The 22,025-nt window shown below is 35.8% G+C and overlaps 1 protein-coding gene across 7 annotated transcripts in view; it reads right to left on the reverse strand.

Annotated features, from left to right (window-relative positions):
- The window catches only part of LOC128243286 (mitochondrial ribosome-associated GTPase 2-like), a 43,365-nt gene extending 21,689 nt beyond the window's left edge, over nt 1–21,676 (reverse strand). Inside the window, exons 1-6 of one of the 7 annotated variants that reach the window (XM_052960960.1) lie at nt 20,756–20,950; nt 14,733–14,824; nt 13,530–13,748; nt 10,836–10,983; nt 7,082–7,197; nt 6,190–6,411 (exon numbers count right to left, since the gene is read on the reverse strand). In XM_052960960.1, coding sequence (XP_052816920.1) covers nt 6,190–6,411; nt 7,082–7,197; nt 10,836–10,983; nt 13,530–13,649 — 606 coding nt within the window. In that variant the 5' untranslated portion in view covers nt 13,650–13,748; nt 14,733–14,824; nt 20,756–20,950. Of the gene's footprint in view, nt 1–6,189; nt 6,412–7,081; nt 7,198–10,835; nt 10,984–13,529; nt 13,749–14,732; nt 14,825–17,470; nt 18,796–20,755; nt 20,951–21,357; nt 21,505–21,583 lie in introns of those variants that run through there. The other 6 variants (XM_052960957.1, XM_052960956.1, XM_052960959.1 and 3 more) reach the window with 6 other exon arrangements.
- Nucleotides 21,677–22,025: the final 349 nt, after the last annotated feature.

Genomic DNA, 22,025 nt, shown 5'->3' on the forward strand with positions numbered 1-22,025 from the left:
AAACATCCTGCGAACGACAATGAAAAGCGACAGGTTGTCATCCTTGGCCCTAATCCACAGCCACAAGAGCATGATCATAGATGTAGACCGCGTCATCAATGTGTTTGCTTCGCGAAAATGCTGGAAGCTAGAGTTTTTTAATGATTCCGGAAAGTCAACTGTGCTGTAGAAAGCGACATTATATATATGTGTGGCATTGTTTGTGCAAATACACATATGATTAACTTTGATTTTGGCAACAAAATGCATTAATATTGAGTGAAATTTAATTAATAAAATGTTCAATGTTTTACTTCTATGGCCTGTCTTCTTTAGCTAAACACGTACAAAACTAATTTAAGGTAAAACATAATGATTAGTGTTGCTCTCTTTAATGTTTTTATAACAACGAAATATATGCCAAAACGCTTCTACAATCACCTAGCTAAGCAAAATTTCCGCGGGGTGGGGAGCATGCCCCGGGCCCCTAAAACGTGGCCTACACATATTTTTTTGTCAAGCTACGCCCCTGACTGTTAGCTAAAATTAACGTGCATGATTGTCATAAAGGGTGCCTTTTTTAACATTTTGCCGGGTTTAATGCTAGTTGCAGTGCTTTTAGATTCTTTTTTGTAGCAATTTTTCAAAATAATTTACTTTGACACTAAATCTGTACTACCTCTGTTTTAATTATAGAAGCTAGTCAAGTGATCAAGTGTCGGATATGTACACATGTTAATGCAAGTTAATCAACTGTCTCAAAGAAACAATCACACTCGTATGCATGCTACCTTTTTTTTTTAAAAAGCAATCATTTTTAATCATAACACATTTTTAGAAAACAAGCAACAAGAAAATAAATGTGAACAAGACTCAAGTTTGAATATTTGAATAGAGGATGCAAATTAGAAATGATGAGTTCTATACAAACAAGAGATGTTTGTCAAACATTATGCCCCCCCTGAGCGCCATGTTGTCAGGATTACAGTATTATACTTTGTATAGGACGCTAGCATAGATAGGACGCAGGCAAAAAAATTGGTGAAAAAACGGGTAAAACCATTAATATATAAGATTGGATGCAGCGGAAAAATTTCAAAATTGGAGCCGAAAAATTTAGGTTGGTAAGGTATTTATTACATATATAAAGGTAAAAACAATAAAAAAAATTGTATACAAGGCATATTTCGATAACTGTCTTGTGTATTTCGATAGTTATCATCGTATATCGGTAATTTAGCGTATTTCGGTAAGTCCAGTATCCGCCATATTTGTTTAGACCATTCGTTTTTTGGGATAGCGAAAATGGCAAAGGTCATTATAAACCATGCGATATTAAATTTTATAGCAAACTGATATGTACTTTGTTATTAATTTCAAGTAAATTTATACATTAGATACACGAAAAAAGTAACAGTAGCACAGGAAATAATACAGTTTTATTCTGTCAACCTGATGACGCTTTTCTTCAAAGCGCCTTCGTCGTCTTCTGACGGTGTATCGTAAAGAACAATGATATAAGTCTTATAATATGCGTGAATGTTCTCAAAATGTCAACACCCTCAGATAAGTATTAAAACACGTGGTAAAGTGCGAACAAACAAAAATACGGTATTACCATCGCAAGTTTGTTCTATTGATGGTTTTCTAATGACAGACAGCGAGTGTTTTTCACACCTTCGCACATTTGAAAAGATTTGAAAGTGACAATAATGCTACTTTGTGGTATGCACATTCCTTTATTATTATTATTATTTTAAAACAGTAATAACAACAAAATGTTTTTTTAAAATATCAAAACGTTTAAATCGTGAACAATGTTTAATTGATGTTTACCTCACATCCCGATTTTCCGTTGCCATTATAAATCAACCCAGTAAAAGCGAAGACTCACATTGAGTTTTTGTGAGTAGCATCCCTTTCGTAAAAAAATAAACACTTATGTTTGTTTTCAATTTATTTTTCAATAAATCATTTTAAAGTCAACATTCAATATATTTCTGCGTGTGTTAACTTGCGTAATTTTACCTACGTCAGTTGTTCTCTTTGGTGGACACTTGAGTATCGGTACTTACCATTACTGCGTTTGTCTCCGGTCCGACATTTTCGGCCTAAAATGGACTTGTGAAAAACGGATAAAATCCTAATAGCATAGAAAGGACGCAGGCAATTTTTTAGACGATAATCTGGGGTAAAAAAGTGTGTCCTATGCATAATATAATACGGTAGTTTTGGACACCTGTCAGTCGACTTTAAATTATTTAAAGGGATATATATAAATGAATAAAGCAATACATGTTTCATAGTGAACATAATCATCAAAACAACCTTTCTAACAAATATACAAAATATTTGGGTTGAAAATGTTACCTCTAGAGAGTTAACAATGTTTTTCCATATTTGGGCTCTGTGACCTAGTTTTTGACTCCAGATGACCCATATTCAAACGTGACCTAAAAATTATCAATACAACCTTCCTGACAAATTTCCAGGATATTTGGGCGAAAAAATGTTACCTCTAGATTGTTAACAAGGTTTTTCTATATTTGGGCTCTGTGACCTAGTTTTTGACCCAAGATGACCCATATTCAAACGTGAGCTAGAAATCAACGAAACAACATTTCTGACAAATTTCCAGGATATTTGGGCTGAAAATGTTACCTCTAGTGTGTTAACAAGGTTTCACATATTTGGGCTCTGTGACCTAGTTTTTTCCATATTTGGGCTCTGTGACCAAGTGAATATGTAACCTCTAGAGTGTTAACAAGGTTTTTCCTTATTTGGGCTCTGTGACCTAGTTTTTGACCCCAGATGACCCATATTCGAACTTGAGCAAGAAATCAACGAGACAACCTTTCTGACAAATTTCCAGAATATTTCGGCTGAAAATGTTACCTCCTAGAGTGTTAACAAGGTTTTTCCATATTTGGGCTCTGTGACCTAGTTTTTGACCCCAGATGACCCATATTCGAAATTGAGCTAAAAATCATCATAACAACCTTTCTGACAAATTTCCAGGATATTTGAACTGAAAAAGAAGCCTCTAGAGTGTTAACACGATTTTTCTATTTTGGGGTCATGTGACCTAGTTTTTCATCCCAGATGACATATATTCGAACTCGTACGAGTAATTACTGGGACAAACATCCTGACCAAGTTTTGTGACAATTGAGGCAAAAATGTGACCACTTGATTGTTAACAAACTAAGTGTGGACAGACGACTGACGACAGATTATGGACAATGGACATTCATGGATCCTAATAGCTCACCCTCAGCCTACGGCTAAGGTGAGCTAAAATGCTAATTGAAACTGTTGACAATTTCACAATCTTGGGTGTTAATTTAATGTTCTCAGGCAATATGTCTAGTGCTGTTAAGACATTACGTGATTCAAACCCTGTCTTTGTTAGTTTGACAATCCTTGTATACGGGTCAGAAGTCTGGGGAGTTTATCATTTTAAAGAAGTGGATAAATTGCAAATTCAATTTTTGAAGCAATGACTTTGTTTCAAAAAACAACCCCCTAATAACACTGTTTATGATGAATTTGGAGAAATACCATTATCTATCATATGTAAGGAAATGGCAATCAAAATTTGGTTATGAAAGAGTATGAAAAACGGTGACTAACAAATGAATTAAATGTATCACAATCAATGTAATAATTCTAATGGCTCTTATTAGGCAAGTAAGGTAAAACAAGAGCTGTCACAGTATGTGACGAATGCCCATGAATGTGACATTGACCTATGAACAAGGTCAGTAAATGAAAAGTTGATCTTGCCTTTATGTGTCAAATACATATGGCAAGTTATTTTAAATTGCCTCTGAACATAAAAAAATACCACCCATACTTGACAACCTACACTCTTTTGTCCTTATATTCAGCATTCCATTGTGAATAAACACTAAGTGTATCTTTCAACTTAGAGGTAGGGACATGGGTCTTGCACACGACACGTCGTCTTGGTATGTCAAACACATGTGGCAAGTTATTTTAAAATCTGTCCATACAAGAAAAAGTTACAGCCCGTACACGACAACCTATACTCTATGTCCTTATATGCAGCATTCCATTGTGAATAAGTATCTAAGTGTGACCTTGACCTTAGAGATAGGGACACGGGTCTTAGACGTGACACCTCGTCTTGGTATGTCAAACACATATGGCAAGTTATTTTAAAATTTGTCCATACAAGAAAAAGTGACAGCCCGGACACGACAACCTATACTCTATGTCCTTATATGCAGCATTCCATTGTGAATAAACATCTAAGTGTAACCTTGACCTTAGATGTAAGGACAAGGGTCTTGCATGTGACACGTTGTTTTGGTATGTCAAACACATGTAGCAAGTTATTTTAAAATACGTCCATACAAGAGAAAGTTACAGCTCGGACACGACAACCTATACTCTATGCCCTTATATGCAGCATTCCATTGTGAATAAACACCTAAGTGTGACCTTGACCTTAAAAGGAGGGACACGGGTCTTGCACGCAACCCATCGGCTTGGTATGTCAAACACATGTGGCAAGTTATTTTAAAATATGTCCATACAAGAGAAAGTTAAAGCCCGGACACGACAACCTATACTCTATGTCCTTATATGCAGCATTCAATTGTGAATAAACACCTAAGTGTGACCTTGACCTTAGAGGTAGGGACACGGGTCTTGCACGCGACACGTCGTCTTGGTATGTTGAACACATATGGCAAGTCATTTTAAAATCCGTCCATACAAGAGAAAGTTACGGCCCGGACAAGATTTATTGAAACGGACACAGGGACGGACGGACAGACGGTGCGATTTTAATATGCCAACCTTTGGGGGCATAAAAATATTGATGTACATGCCGATTACTTTTCGATTTTACAATCTAGACTCCGTGACCAGTTTATCCAAGTCTGGTGCGGATCGATAAACAGTATGACTTAATTAGATGTCTATTGTGCATTAAAAACAATATTGTGCATTTAAAATAAATTTTGAATATTATAAAGAATACCTTGATAAAATTAAAAATGATAATTTACGCCAACATTTTTCCTCCATTAGGTTATCTGCTCACAAGTTAGAAATTGAAGTTGGAAGATATACTGGTATTGTAAGAGAAAATAGATTATGCAAACGGCAAATGTAATTGGCCAAATTTAGATATGTTTAAACGAACTAGGTTAAGCAAAAGAACAATTAAAAAAGCCATGCATATAAGAAATATCACTTCAATACTGGATGAAAGTAGTTAAGTTACCCCTGATTCACTAGTAAACTCGACATTTGTGGATCACGGAAGTGTGTATGTAAATTCTTATTTAAATACATGTGTAATTACATAGATGTCTTTAAAAGTTGTTGAATCATCTTGTTTACCTATTTAATGATTGAAATTAAAAGAAAGAATCATCAAAAGACATGATTTTACATTATGCAATAAAGTACTTCAGTCCATGATGAGCCCCATGCCCTTCCATAGCTTTTTTCGAAAATTTCAAAATCCACAATATGCAGTAAACATTTTGGTTGGAGGTAAAAATGGTAAAACAACATTATTTTGGTAGGTTAGTGTAACCCCGGGTTGACCTTTAAAGCCCAGAGAACACTTAAATAAATTTCCATTACCAGGTATATTCTATTGTCAATTGAACAATTTGCATGTGAAATAACATTGATTTATAGTGTTTCACAACCCCCACCACCATTGTATGGGAATAAACTTCCATATGTGTTCTAAACAATAAACAACATTAAAGAAAAGTTACGTTTCTTATGAGTGAATTATGTTGGAGAATTGCGAAAGAAAAGGGTTTAAAAACACCATGCTACAAGCATCACTCAGCAAACTCTGATCCACCACATCAATGTTAATAATAGAAAATAGTATCAAAATACACTTTAGATTAGAGATATCTCTTTTTTTTCTCAAATGATTGGGAAAACCGCCAAATTGTGGAGTAAACCAAATACATACATGGAATCTATAATAATATGAGGTCATCTTGCACCAATCCTTGTGAACAAAAACCTATTTCAATTACTCAATTTCTGTAATGAAATTTCTGACTTCTGGTCTTGTTTACCACCATAAACCGTCTTTATGCCAACTCTCACCAACGTTTCTTCCACCACTTCACCTCGTAACGATTGGACATGGTGACCGTGTGATCGCAAAATTAAAACCATTGATAAATTGCCACTCCCACATACCAGACCAACATCAGCCAGAATCTTCAGTTCAAAGTACAACACTCGTTCCTCGCCAGGGGCCCCCTCCTGGGCATACCGCGGGGTTGTGTCCTGGCTGTTTGCGTAGAATAAGTTCCCCTTCCCGCCACACCCCCCTCTGACCGCAATGTAGTAATCTTGCTCTTCTTCAAGTTTTGTTAACTCAGTGCCTTCTTCACTGCGCACTATTGTGCCTAATGGAACCTGAACACAGTGTTACAAACACTTGTAATTATCAGATTACCAAGAGAAAATGTACATTCCATTTTGGGTTCATTTAATTATATTACCAAAATATACATGTTTCTGTTTCTAAAATAGATGCAGATCATGTACGGAATAGCAATTGAATACTATTACTTATGTCATGATAATTTTTTCTGTATTGAAATAAGATGTACCTGAATTTAATTAGGAGTTATATACAAACATAAAAGGCAAAAATGCAAACATGCAAACTTTCTTTTGCAAAAGAGAATTAAATTTCAATCACTATTATACATATATAAAATACTTCATTATCTTTTAATCAACATTACAGAAGCACTCAATGCTTTTATTTTAGTCAAATGAATGGCATAACAACTATTAACTAAAGAGTTATGGGCCTTGCTTCACATGTGCACATTTTCACCGATTATATGTGATTAAAGTTTCATGCGATCATCTTGCAAGATTATTAAGTTATGGCAAAGTTAAAGTTTTGCATGATGAAGACCGACGATGATCCCAACGCCTACATCAAAACCAAGACAATAACTTTTTTTCTTCCAAAAACAAACAAGCATAAAATGTTTTTATAACAGTGAGAAAGAATGCATCTTTATCAATAGACACCCCTGTAACAGCCTGCATATTTCTTAGAATCCATTACCTCAACATATAGATGGTCTGCATTTTTGCCGTGCAATTTCTCCCCTCGTCCGTTTGTGCCATGATTTCCCCTGATTGTAGGCACAATGTGACCAAGTGAGTTCCTATCTCTTGTTACTGAAACAAAATCATATCATAAGGTGATCATCCACAAATAAGCTAGTTCTGTGATAGCTCCATTTACAATTACCGTATTTTCTCGACTATAAGACGGGGAAATTGGGTCCCGATTTTTACCCCCAAAGTAGGGGACCCGTCTTATAAGCGAGTCGATAAAATATTAAAAAAAGATTCAAGTCAAAATCAGTTAAATTTTACATAGGGTATTCGTCTATCCAGTCTATCGTCTGCTGATATAAGTATGGGGCAATTAAGTAAACAACAACACGAAATCTCTTCACCGCGCGTGCTCTGACGTCACACAGTGTACCGTTATATCTGCATTTTTTCTCATGGCGCGTGTCAGTATAATTAGTTTGACAGATATATCAAATCAATAAATTGGAATCTTAATATGATGTAAGTACCTAACTGTCAATTTGATTAAGCAAACAAATGACAATGCGAATATGAATCCTTTATGTTCGTCGCCAATCAAGGGACAATATTGCCTAAAGCATTATTGCTAAACAAACACCTATTCATGCCTCGGCTTTTCGCAGTTATGTTATTGAAGCCATTTATTTTGCCGAAGAACTTCATTGGTGTCTTCAATAAAAAAATAAACTAAAACAAACATATGTTGTTATTGATTAATTATTACAATTTCGATAAGTAACGACCTGTCCTGTAAACTTATGTACTCATTTTTAACCTACCTCCAAATAGAGAGCTCACAGATGACCGCCATTTCCGTTGAGCTTGAACATTTTTACACATTAGGAAGAATTTTAGCATTTTAGATTTGCTTAAAAATTGACCCCGTCTTATAAGCGAGTCGAAACAAAAAGCACCAGATTTCATGGGCAAAGTTAGGGGGCCGTCTTATAAGCGAATCGCCTTATAGTCGAGAAAATACGGTACAGGAATGTTAAATTGTGATGCCGGGTGACCCCAATTATAATTTTTGACAATTATCACGAGTGCGAAACAGTGGCTCCAGCTCTTTTAGGAGCTGTATATAAGAAAGAGCCAATGACACTTCCGAGCTAGAGCAAAAGAACGGATATCATCATAAAACGTAAGTATGACTCGTTATTTTATCTAATATCACAATTATGAGGGCTTTTTTGAGAAATCTGGGAATGCAGTGCCATATAAATATGTTTAATCTTTACATGTACAATGTATTTCGGTAATTTTGTAAACATATTGTTTATGGTGTTATAAAACCGATTCTCCCATCAAAATATGTTTATTCATTTATTTTTATATATAAAAGTGGGCGAGGATACTTATAAGGTGTTTATTTCTTTACGTTATCGTAATAATAAAGCAAACATGTGTTGTGTTATATTATGATAAATTGATTAATTTTGACAATATCTGCATCTTAAAAGGGTTAAGGGATTTTAAAAAGTGTTTAAATCAAAGTTGGATGGTAAAGATAAAATGCACAGGTCATGCTAGCGACACAAGGTCTTAATGCATCTCACACATGTGGCCCTACTCTATGTCCTTATATGCAGCTTTCCTTAGTAAACAAACACTAAGTATGACCTTGACCTTTGATGTATGTACACGGGTCGTCCACGCGACACATCATCTTGATATGTCGAACACTTGTGGCAAGTTATATTAAAATCTGTCTATACATGAGGAAGTTATTGCCCGGACATGACCACCTGTACTGTATGTCCTCATATGCCACATTCCATAGTAAACAATCACTTAGTGTGACCTGAACCTAAGAGGTTGGGACCCGGGTCTTGCACGTGACACGCCATCTTGGTATGTCGAATACATGTGATAAATGATTTTAAATCTGTCCATACAAGAGTAAGTTACAGCCTGTACATGACCAGCTGTACTCTATGTCCTTATATGCAGCATTTCATAGTAAACAAACACTAAGTGCATGACCTTGACCCTAGAGGTAGGGACATGGGTCTTGCATGCAATATGTCATCTTGGTTTGTCAAACAGAAGAGAAAGTTACAGCACAGACACAGCCACCTATACCCGATGTCCTTACATGCAACATTCCATAGTAAACAAACACTTAACTGTGACCTTGACGTTGGAGGTATGGACACAGGTCTTGCATACGACATGTTGTCTTGGAATGTCAAACACATACGTGGCATGTTATTTAAAATATGTCTAAAGTAGGACACAGGTCGTGCACGTGACACGTTGTCTTGGTATTTCGAACAACTGTAGCACGTTATTTTAAAATCAGTCCATACAAGAAGAGACACGAGAATTTGAACTGGATTCAAAGACGGCCGGTACGACTTTATGGCATGCCCACCATCGGAGGCATAAAAATAAATTTTACATACAGTTATTGCAGTTTCTGTATTTGTTCTCTATATCAACTGAAATAGGCATGAACTTGCCCATTTTGCAAAACTGTTTATTTGGTAAATGTTTTATATTCTTTCTCTTCTCATAAAACCTGTTCAAATTATACTATATAACATGGGGTCAGCAGACATCCAAACTTACCTTAGACAAATTAGAACCAATCAAAAAGTTGATTTGTGCATAACAAGTCTATGAACTAAAACAAATTAAAGCAAGGGTGGAGTTTATTTGGTCCAGAGGGGCTTGACAGACTTGGGTACAGGATAAGCAGACAGTGCAATATATAATGCCAAAATGCATGTACATGTAAAAAAAAATATATCTAGGTCTTGTGTTAATGGACATCAAACATAAAGAGTAAAGAGGTGTTTGTTTAACAGTATGCCCCAGAAACAGTTGCTTTAGTGCATAATGTTATTTCAAGAAGAAAATAATGCAATGACAATGACCATGACTTTGACCTTTAACATACTGACCGCCAAATTGATATTGACTATTTATTGGCCAAGATCAACCTAGCAATCAAGTTTCATGGTCCTTAGTAAAACTGTTTTTGTTTTTTCCAAACAACAAAGATTGTAAAATTGACCTTTGACCTACTGATACCAAGTTATAAGAGATATTCAGTACATCAAGCCAGTGATTTTTCATTATACTACAAATAACTCTCAAGCTATAGTGCCGACAAAGTGTTCATAACACTGTTGACTGTGACCATGACCTACTGACCTAAAAACAATAGGGTCCTCTACTGGTCAAGGGCAACCTTCCACTGAAGTTTCAGTAATAGGTTAAACCATTCTCAAATATTTTTTTTGAAAACACTGTCAATTGTGATTGGCCTCTGACCTACTGACCCCCAAAATATTTTCTTGCAAAGGGGGGAATTGAAAGAAATTGTTCTGGCCAGAGGAGTAGGCATATCATCCTGAACAAATTCAAAGCTGAAAAGACGGCTGGAGAAAACTTAAAGGGACAGACTTCTTCAACTTTTCCAACCTTCTGTGCAGCGAAGAGGAGTTTACGACTGTGTACTGCAGAGTTTTGAGGTAAATCAAATGTGTACCTGAGAGATGACAATTACTGTACTGAATGGGCACACTACTGTGTAAAGTTTGTAGGAAAATCAAACGCATACCTGATAGAAGACTATATCTACTGAAAGGGGTGTTAAGAACTCTGAAGAGTTTGGAGGTACATCAAATATGTACCTGATAGAAGACAATTACCATACTGGAAGGGGAGGTAACAACGAAATAGAGTTTAAGGATAAATCAAACAAGTACCTGTGAGGATTACATGGCCCCCGTTGCCCCCGTTTCCACCGTCTGGTCCACCAAATTCAAATCCTGCTGAACGCATGAATGATACACTGCCCTGACCACCACTGCCTCCTACCACATGCACTTTACACAAATCTTTGAAGCGCTCGGACTAAAACAAAATTATGTTCATGTGCAGCAATATTTTCTTGTTTTTTGTTTAATGCCATTTCCATTTGTTTTCCATTTAGACAAATCATAAAAAGTAGCACCGCCCCTGGCGCCAATGTTTTTTTCCAATCAACATGGGGTGAATTTTTTTGTTTGAGGGTCACCTTAGGATCATTTCTTAAAACTATTTTTAATCAGGCCAACGGATAATGAGTGAGAATTTCAAAGTATTTCATTTAGACTTATAGTGAAAAGTAGCGTGCCGAGTTGCAGCCTTATTTTTTTATGAATCAACATGAGGTGAAGAAGTTTGATAGAGGGTCACCTAATAAACATTTCTGTGAAATTATTTTAAAATCAAGCCAGTGGATTCTGAGAAGAAGATTTTCAAAGTTTTCCATTTAAACATATTGTGAAAAGTAGCTCCACCAACTGGTGGCCATCTTTTTTTACGAATCAACAAGGGGTAAAGGAATTTGATACAGGGTCACCTAAGGATCATTTCTTAAAATTATTTTTAAATCGGTCCAGCAGATTTTGAGGAGAAGATTTCAAAGTATTTCACATTCCTGCGAAGTTAAGTTGTAATCGTCATAGTGGTATAGGAGGAGAAGTTGTTTGAAGGTAAATGTTGAACAACACACAGACAATCACCCAATCACAATAGCTCACGCTGAGCACTTTTAATGTAATCAGGTGAGCTATAAATGAAGTAAATTCGTTGAATTGATATCCTCCGCCAGATTAGGCAAAGTAGAATGCTATGGAAATGACGTGTTGGTGAAATATTCCAACCGGTACATACAATACGGCTGCAGAGTGATGAACTCTTTGAAATGAGATGAGTTTGTTTGCAAGGTCTGTTTGAAATGAAAAAATATTGTATATAGTGTAGTATTTAGATTTGAACTTGTAACCTAGATTTTGATGCCATGTTACCCAGTTTCAAACAAATTATAAACTTCATCAAAGCAAACATTCTGATTAAGTTCCTTGATGATTTGACCAGAATATTGCAAAATATAGCCTCTTGGTAGAAGTTTCCTGGGTTTTTTTTTCTAAGATTTAGTTTTGTACCCAATGTGACCATGTTTCAAACTAAGCCAAGATTTCATTGAGGAAAATTCTGATCAAGTTTCATCAAGATTGGAGTGGATATATTGTGATTGTTTGTTCACAAGATTTCTTTAAGATTTGACCTTATTACCTATATTTTGACCCAATATGACCCTTTTTCAAAGTCAACCAAAAGTACATCCAGGGGAACATACTAACCACAGTTTGAACAAAGTCCAACCAATCACTACCACTATGACCTAGTTTCTGACCTCATGTGACCCAGTCTCAAGCTAGTCATTGATTTTATCAAGGAAAACATTCTGATTAAGATTCATAAATATTGGACCAAACATAATATCTCTAGTGTGTTCCAAATATTTTTATAAGATTTGACCTAGTGACCTTGTTTTTTACCCATGCAATAAACTTTGACAAGTGGTTGAGAGGGGAACATTCTGATCAAGTTTGATCAACGCCAAAACAATATTCCCCACCTTCAGTTCAGCAGGGGATAACAACTAAAGCCATCACCTGATGATAAGTGATGATATCATATCTGACGGGTCAGGATTTTGATGGAATGTCTGAACCGGGATAACTTTTCAAATATGGACCATGCAGTCAAATGGTGCCCTTTCATCATCATAATTTTTTCAGAAATATTTCAATTTGTATTGAATTATATTCAAAGCTTTTATTTTCCAGTAAATTAACAATGTGTTTAGATTAATAAAGGGGATTTGAATATCAATGAACATACATGTTTAAAGTGTGGTTAAAAATTAGAGTTCTAACATCTATATAAGCTCACATTGCCATCTTGTTAAAAAAATTAACATTAATAATATTTAAAGACTTAAAAGTTTTTCTAAAACATGAATATTCAATACCAAAAAGTGAGTTAACTTAAGGAATATGCTTATCACAGATTAATGGTAATACAAATGGATACACACACAAATGGCCATTAACTATTTGTGATATTCATTCTCTTCCTTGACTGTTTTATTCAACATTCCTATTTGTCATGTGAGGTGCTTAGGGAATGAAAATCAAGTTATATTTTTAAATTGTGCACAAGTCCCTATTACCAATATCCTATCTGTTAATTATTATTCACTTCTGTCACAAAATTATATAAATTATTTCATCAAAGGAGGCAATATGGTAAATGTGGGTTCCAGATATGATTATTTTACAGCACACAATATCACATTGTCATCTTCAATAGATGATATCTATAATTGATGCTTCAAGTTTCATTCACTTCCATCCAATATTGTTCATGCTGTTATGAAAAGTAATTCAAGTTGCTAAAACAATTTATTGAGTTAAGTTTGAAGTTGATATCTTTCAAATATTTTAAAGTTTGAAAAAACAACAACACAAAAATGTGAAAGGATAGACAAATGGGTGGACATACGGACAGAGCAATAACTGTGGGGTACCCACAAATCTTTTGGTGGACCCTCATTATTTATCACTTACCGTGTTTCCTTCTGCTTTCTCTTTGTGGGGTTTCTTAGGACTTGCAGTGTACTTCCTTAATGCATAAGAGCAGCGTTGCAAGGCATTCAACAGTTTAGCATGCTGGTAAAACACCAACATTTTCTGTAATTTACAAGGCACTCAACAGTTTCCCACACTGGTAGATCACAAAAATTTATTTATGATCAGTTGATAATGATCCTAACATCCGTCCAGCAGCTGAAAAAACACCAAAAAACCCATCTAAGTGACATAAAATAAATAAATAACAAGAGCTGTCGTAGGACAACGCGCTGGACTATATGCTATACTTTGTCTTAGATAAGAAAACAATAGTGATGTAATATGTGCCTGCCAAAAAAAAAAAAAAGGCAAATTAAAAAGTCTTAACACGCAATGCGACAAAACCATGTTTCCAATGATTGACAGAAGAATGTCAACCTTAATTGTGAGATTCAGTTTCAACTGTCTTATTTTTAATATTTAGTAAGAGTGACCCTAGGGACCACAAATGAAATTCCATAGAGATCCTTCACAAGCTCTTCCTACATACCAAGTTTGGTCACAATATGTCATCCCTACCTTAAGTTATTCAGTACCAAATGGTTATCTTTTTTTTAGTAACAGTGACCTTGACCTAGACCTTAGGGGCCCAAAGCCCAATCCATGAAAGGTCTTTATTCATTATTCTTGGGGCCCCGAACACAAACCTATGAAAGGTCTCAATAAACTCTTCCTTTGGTTTGGTCTCAGTATGGCAACTAAAGTTATTCAGAACCAACAATTTTTCTATATTTAGTTACTGTGACCTTGACCCAAGGGGCCCCAAATCCAAACCCATGAAAGTCTCCATAAACTCTTCCTATATACCAAGTTTGGTCACAATATGTAACTAAAGTTATTCAGTTATTACCATTTTCTAATTTTTGTAATAGTGACCTTGACCATGACTCGGGGGCCCAAACACAATGCTATGAAAGGTCTCTATAAACTCTTCCTGTATACTAAGTTTGGATGCAATATGTCAACCCTAACTAAATTTATTCAGTACCAACCATTTTTCTATTTTTAGAAACTGTGACCTTGACCTTGTACCTAGGGGCACCAATGCAATCCCATGAAAGGTCTCTATAGACTATATTAACTCTTCGTTTATATAAGCTTGGTCACAATATGACAAACCTAACTAAAATTATTAGATACCATAGGTGAGTTTGATGCCGCCCTCCCGCTGACCCTCCAGAACAACGATGTACGTCATTGTTATAACCAGTTTTCACTTTGTGAAAACCTTGCTAAAAATATAAAAATGAGCCTGTCAAAAGCCAAATAAGGAATAAAAATAAGAGTAAAAAAACAAAGTCAATCAAGAGCTATAATTTGTATCGAGGGTTAATATGGAGTTATGTTACCTAATTTGTGCGATGGCTACTGTTTTAAGTATAAAGGCAATTAAATGAACAGTTTTTGAAATCTGAGTTAAAACCCAAAGTTGCCCAAAACTTAACATAACTTTTTCAGTCGACCATGGGCCATAATTTATATTTAGGATAATATGGAGTTATGTAACCTATTTGTGTGAAGTATTAGGACAATTGAATGAATGGAATTGAAGTAATTTGTGAAAATCTCAACTTGCCCCAAAACTTAAACCGTACACAATATGCCCTATAACTTTAACTTAAGTTCCTAAGTCAATAAGGGGCCATAATTTGTATTTAAGATGAAATGGTGTTATGTAACTGTAAGGCGGTCGTCAATAATTGTGTGAAATATTAAGCCAATTTAATGAAGGGTATAGAAGTTATTAGTAAAATATATGCCAACCCCTAAAACTTAAACTGGACACAATGTGCCCTTAAACTTTACCTTAAGTTCCTAAGTCAATCAAGGGCCATAATTTGTATAAAGGATACTAACGAGTTATGTTACCTCATTGTGTGATGGTCATGAACAACTGTGTGAAGTATTCAGTGAATTGAATGAAGGGTATTGGAGTAATAAGTGAAAATGCCGACTTGCCCTAAAACTTTCACTGGACGCAGACGCCAGGGTGAGTAGTAAAGCCTCCTTAATAGTCGAGTTAAACACTTAAAACCTTTTCAAAAAAGCTCAATACAGTATGCCTATTTCCTCGTTTTCATTCATTATCCCAAAACAAGCTTTTCGTTGGAAACGATGTAAGGACATACAAAATTGGAAAGGCTTACTACTGTATAAGTTTAGTGAACACCAGGTGATAAATGGAGAACTCAACAAAAATAAATGGAGTTCTCATCAAACATCGATCAACCCTCTATAACAAAGGCAGAGAAGAAAATCAACAGCACTCTCTGAGTACAGGTTGTCTTTCTTAGACTGTAAGATTCACCTTTTTAACGAATTCAAGGGAGAGTAAAAAAAAAAAAAAAAAAAACCCCTTCTCTCTCTGAGTAAAGGTTGTCTCTCTTAGACTTTAATTTTAACCTCTTTTACAAAGGGAGAGTGAAACAAACAAAAAACTTCACTCTCAGAGTACAGGTGGTCTCTCTTAGTCTATAATTTTTCACTTGGCAACTAGAGCAATTTTGTTCTGGCTGGTTTAAGAAAGGAACCGAAGTCTCATGGATATCTAGCTACTGTATAAGTTTGATATAGATACAACCAAAACTGAAAACTATCACAATCACAAGCAATTAAATACAGACAGACGCACAGACACCGGGTAATTGCATAAGCTCTTCTGGCCCATGGAGCTATAAACAAGGAAATGAACATTCTATGCCGACAATGCCCCTTCAAATTAGAGCTGGATGTGATTAATATCCCCACTACACCACATTCTTGTAATAAAAAGTATCAATGGGTGTGATGTATGCTCATTGAATGTCGGTTAGAAGGCATCAATTAAAACAGTGGTCCAAATATATAATAAAGATTATAACATCAGAGAAATAAGACATGAAAATTCTTTTTAGTTTTTAAAAGCAAAGCAAAATTAAAGTTTTTAATTAAAAAACACCAAACACAAAATAATGCTTCTTTTGTACAATTGTAAAATTGTAAAAGTAAAAATCACAAAAACATATAAAGTTAAGAAGGGAAAAAAATACTAGTATAACAAGGGCAGCAACTGACTGCCATATCTGGCCCATAAATTATGGTTTATGTGCATTGCACTTCTCCTAAACAAAATTCATTTTAAAGTAAATACCTCAAGGACTTAAGGTTACATTCCGGACAACTATGAAAGTTAAACAAAGGAAAAAAACTCAAAAAATACTGCAGCCAGAGTTATTGTTCCTGTGCATAGTACTTCTCCTTAATGAGATCTATCTGTATATGATGTTTAAAGTCAATACCTCATAGACTTTTCAATTTATGCTCCAACAAAAAATAAGCATTAGCAAAGAGCAATCACTCAAACAATATGCAACCAGGGTAACAGTTGTTGTCCACTGTACATCTTCTCAATAAGATCTATCTGTATATGAAGATTGAAGTCATTACCTCCAAAACGGGTGGGACAAGGTGATTCCTATATAGCCCATACCACTAAGTGGTGAGGGTATAATAATACTTACTATTGTTTGACATAGGATTTACAGTAGATAGTTATTTTACGACTTTGTTTGAACAGAAACAAAAAACAAAACGACATTGAAAGTTCCCAAGTTTAATTCTACATAACCAACGTGATAAGAGCATAATAACTTTGCTATACAATACTGCTATTGAACAGCAGCTTAAAACAAAAAGATAGTAAAAAGATTGGCAAGATATGGCCATGAAAACGAACGAACTCCATTATAGGTCATATTGACGCACGGCTGGAAGTCTGAGTGGGAATGAACCACGCAAGCCAAGAGAGGCTGGGCTAACCCGTTGTATCAAGTAATTATACAAAATGTTATATACAAAATGTAATAACAGTTTGATAATGCTATAGTGTCTATGCCTACCCGTGCTGGAATAGCCTGTTTAGCGAAGTGGGACAATCCAGCAACAACTGTCTGCATCTCCATTATCCTATTGCAAATAGTCCATGCAAAATCCGCAATGCAATCCGCAATCTCCTGGCAAAAGAATACTGCAACCACCAATTGCCAATAGCACATGCAAACTCCGCAATCTCATGGCAACACAATGCAACGCAACAATGCAACCACCAATTGCCAATAGCTAATGCAACATCAGCAATCTCCTGGCAATGCAATGCAACGCAACGCAATCATGCAACCACCAATTTCCAATAGCCAATGCAACATCAGCAATCTCCCGGCAATGCAATGCAACGCAAAGCAATCATGCAACCACCAATTTCCAATAGCCAATGCAACATCAGCAATCTCCTGGCAATGCAATGCAACGCAAAGCAATCATGCAACCACCAATTTCCAATAGCCAATGCAACATCAGCAATCTCCTGGCAATGCAATGCAACGCAATCCTGCAACCACCAATTGCCAATAGCCAATGCAACATCAGCAATCTCCTGGCATTGCAATGCCACGCAACGCAACTATGCAACCACCGGGATGCCAAGTATTGAAAAATATACATGCAGCAGATTCGTTCAGACTTTGTAATTCCAGCAACGGGATTATCAGTGTTATTACATGTGGAACCATGGAAAGCAGCGAGCATAAATTCGAACAAATATTAAATACTACTGAAATTGCCGTCTACCCTTCGTATTCAAAGATAGAAGTTCATATTTTAGCAAAGATGTGGCATGCAAACAGATAGCTATTTCCGATGTCAATGGTTCCTTATTTAGACATGGTTAAAAAATAGAACAGAATAGATGCACATTCAACATGTAAAGAGAGTACAATTTTCCAACACTAACACGATGTAAAGAAGGCTGGTCCAGTCCAATGAATCTTAAACAGAATTATTTCCACTAAAGGGGGAGTTGAACAGTCTGTCATGTGCTCTTTAATGTTAGCATCGGGTGGGTGTCACGTACGGAACCGAAATGCACATGAGTTTCCAATTATGATTCATCACAAAGATCTCTATAGTTTTATGTGTTGATGTTACAGAACATCGACAAAATTATTACTCCACATAGCAGTTGCACGTGTAAACGTGGGGGTTCATTCCTGGTATTACAAAGTGACACTTGAGATAGACCCTGAAGATACATCAAACCGCCATAACGTGTTTGTGGACCAGACTCGAACCACCGCTGGGATGCGGTACTGTAAAATACAAAATACCAAAACAGCAACGCGGGAAATATATATTTAACCAAAGTTCAGCAAACTAAATGACTTAAATACCTTAAATAACATGTAGATACCCAAGAGGGTAATATGCAATACATTCTATTACTGGGCGGGTTGGGCGGGCATTTTTATTTTGATCTGCTTTTTACCAGGTTTGCCATAAAAGTGTGCTTCACGATTCATTGACCAGTTTAATCTCGGTCCAAATAATACCTTAAACTACCGTTAAATATCGTGAACATGTCCGTAATAACTTTAACGGAAGAGAGTATTCTAATTGCAACGTGACATACAACAATTTACTTCAATCTCGCGAAAATAATAAAATTTATTTTTAATCAAAATAAATGAACTTATTGGGAAACATACACATGTTTAAATGATAAAACACCAATTATTGATGCTATCAACTTGACCTGCTAACCAAACAAATAATACTTTTTTTTGTTCAAAATCACCAGTTTCAACAGTACAGTAAAACTGAGATCGCTCGAGGACGCCGGGGACCAAGCCAAAACCTTGAGGGAACCCATGTTTCAAAAGACCCGAATTTCAATTATCCACTCTGTTATGAAATATCTTTCAGTGTATTTTAAGTCTGAAAGCTTCCTGTGAAGTTTCATTGAATTTTGGGCAGGTAGTTTCGGAGGAGAAGTTTTTTAAGCAATTGTTGACGGACGGATGTACTGATGGACAGAAGCCGGACAAAGACCGCTCACAATAGCTCACCATGAGCACTTCGTGCTCTGGTGAGCTAAAAAAAATACCAAAATTTTAAAAAAATTGAGTCGGAGACCGGGTTCGCACCAGTGTCGCCAAAATTGCAGTCCAATGTTGTATCCACTGTGCTACGAAGGCTTACCCTAAATGCTTGGAATATTTAAGCTATATACTAAACTTGGTAATATCACGTAATAACATTGACTAGCCAATCACGCTTCTCGCAGGGGAAAGTAATGAAACGGTCTGCTGTAGGCGGCAGATGTGCCATAGTATAACATTCTGTTATAGACGGAAGTATGTTCATAGTACGTATGCTTACTTGGTTGGTAATATGCAAATTAGCAAAGCCCGGGCTCTGTGTGGTTTCAGAATTTACTGTATATAAAGACCAGCGGACCCCTTCAGGGTCAGGCATGCTTTTGTCTGAAGGTATCTGCTGGTGTTTGTTTGCCACGCATGATACACAGGTATTACTGAGTATTGGTAATATGGGGCTATATCAAATACTATTCAAGCAGAGAAAATAAATAAAAGTTATGTCATTTTTAATTTGCATCATAAATTTTTCAATGAATAACATGTATTAAAAACAACACAGTTTCAATATCCTGTAATTATATTTTCACAGTAAGTCACTCCCCGAAAATCCAATCAAAAGCATTAATCAATCAAAAACATATCAATTATCAAAAACTTCCTTGTTTTTCACTCTAATCATGAACTCTATAGTAAAGCGGCTACTTGTTGTCGTAAAGTGGTCGGTGATTATCCGAAAACCGGGACAGGTGTTGTAAACTTTTTTGTATTGCATGTCAATCGAGGTGTGAACACAAACATGTACAGTACCTATGAACAATTTGCCTGCGGTCGCATTAACGGATCAATTTAACATTCGATTAATTAAAAGGGATTGGCGGTGTGCCTGTTTTTTCGGGGTGAGCAACCATTGAATCATAGAGGAAAAAGATTGGGTCTGAAAGAAATCGGTCTTATTAGCGGGTTGGTCATGAAAATGTGGTGGTCGCATATATAGGATTTTTACTGTAGTTAAAAAATGGCGATGCTTTGTTGACAGATCGATCTGAATTTGTGTCTCATGATACACTTAGTGTAATAAGAGAAAGGTATTGGTTAACAATAATTTATGTGTAACTTTTATGTATTTATTTTAACAATGCAGTGTTAAATATTGTGGAGTTACAGTTGAAGAAAATATTTAACATTGGTATAAATCAGTTGACTTGTGGCCTTTAGGGAACAAAATGAATATCCAAATGTTAAAAAAGTTACCTATATAGTACGCGCATTATTGTGGCTACAGGGTGAGCGATAGTCCATATAAACAGCCGCTTCAGAGTCTTTGATGATTTTTTATGGGGACTCTACGCGTCCATAACCCACTTGTTGTTTTCCTAGCCAAGAATGATAGATTCCAGCGCTAAGTATATTGAGCGGAAAGATAACGGGCACCTGCTAGATGGTTTCAAAATGGCTATGCTTTATTGACAAAAGTCAATCTAAATTAAACTAATTTTTGTGTTTCATAAAACACTTAAGTTTAATAAGTAAAAGGTATTGGCTAAAATAATTAAAGTGTATCTTTTGTGTTTTAATTTAACAGTGAAGTGTTAAGTATTGTGGAGTAATAGTTGAAGAATATATTTTACATTGGTACTGCTCAGTTGACTTGTGGCGTTTAGGGAACAAATGAATTTCCAAATGTTAAAAAAGTTCCCTATACTTTACTGTACGCGCATTATTTTGGCTATGTGAGCGAATACATGTAATTGGTACTGTCGAAAAAATGGTCCCTGACCAGTAATTTATTCTTAAAGCCTAAATTGATGTCATGAATATCTGGGACAAATAACAAATAATAATAATAAACCTACTCCCAAGAAAAAACAGTACACTGTACAGTACTGTACAGTATAGTTACATTCTTGTTCACTTACTGTACGACTCACGACAACCACTTCTACTTTCATTTTCGATTTTAGGGTCAAGGTCAATCAATAAAAAATCAACAATACTCAAATTCCCATAGAAATACGACCATCCAAAAATCTTTCTTTCTTTTCATTTAAGTTTAGGTTATTTTATTTTTGATTTCCTTACAGTATTGAAAAAGATTACACATCGGAACTGCAATCCACCTCGGCCATAATCCAACAGAATGCCGGAGATAACCGAGTTGTTACGATTAATCGGTGCTGCTGTAATGCATTTATGGACTAAAAAACGAAAATAAGATTTTTGACAAAAATATTAAAATAAGGTTTATTTTCACAAAAGTAAATAGTGCAATATATTTTTGTTGATATATATAATTATATAATGTATGCATAGTATATCCCAACTTGAAAAAGAATCTAGGTGATACAATTCCGAGGAAGGGGGGAGGAAAGGGTCGAGTTCCCATACTCCAAAGGTCACCTGTTAGGCGTGGCGGTAGAGGATCGGGACCCCGAACTCCTAGGTCTCCAGTTCGGAATGTGAGGGGTAGAAGACGGGGGCAGTCGAGGAGTACTGCGGAGAGAAGGCCTGTGCCTTCTTCTCG

This window comes from Mya arenaria, chromosome 8, assembly GCF_026914265.1.
Source record: "Mya arenaria isolate MELC-2E11 chromosome 8, ASM2691426v1".
Lineage (NCBI taxonomy): Eukaryota > Metazoa > Mollusca > Bivalvia > Myida > Myidae > Mya > Mya arenaria.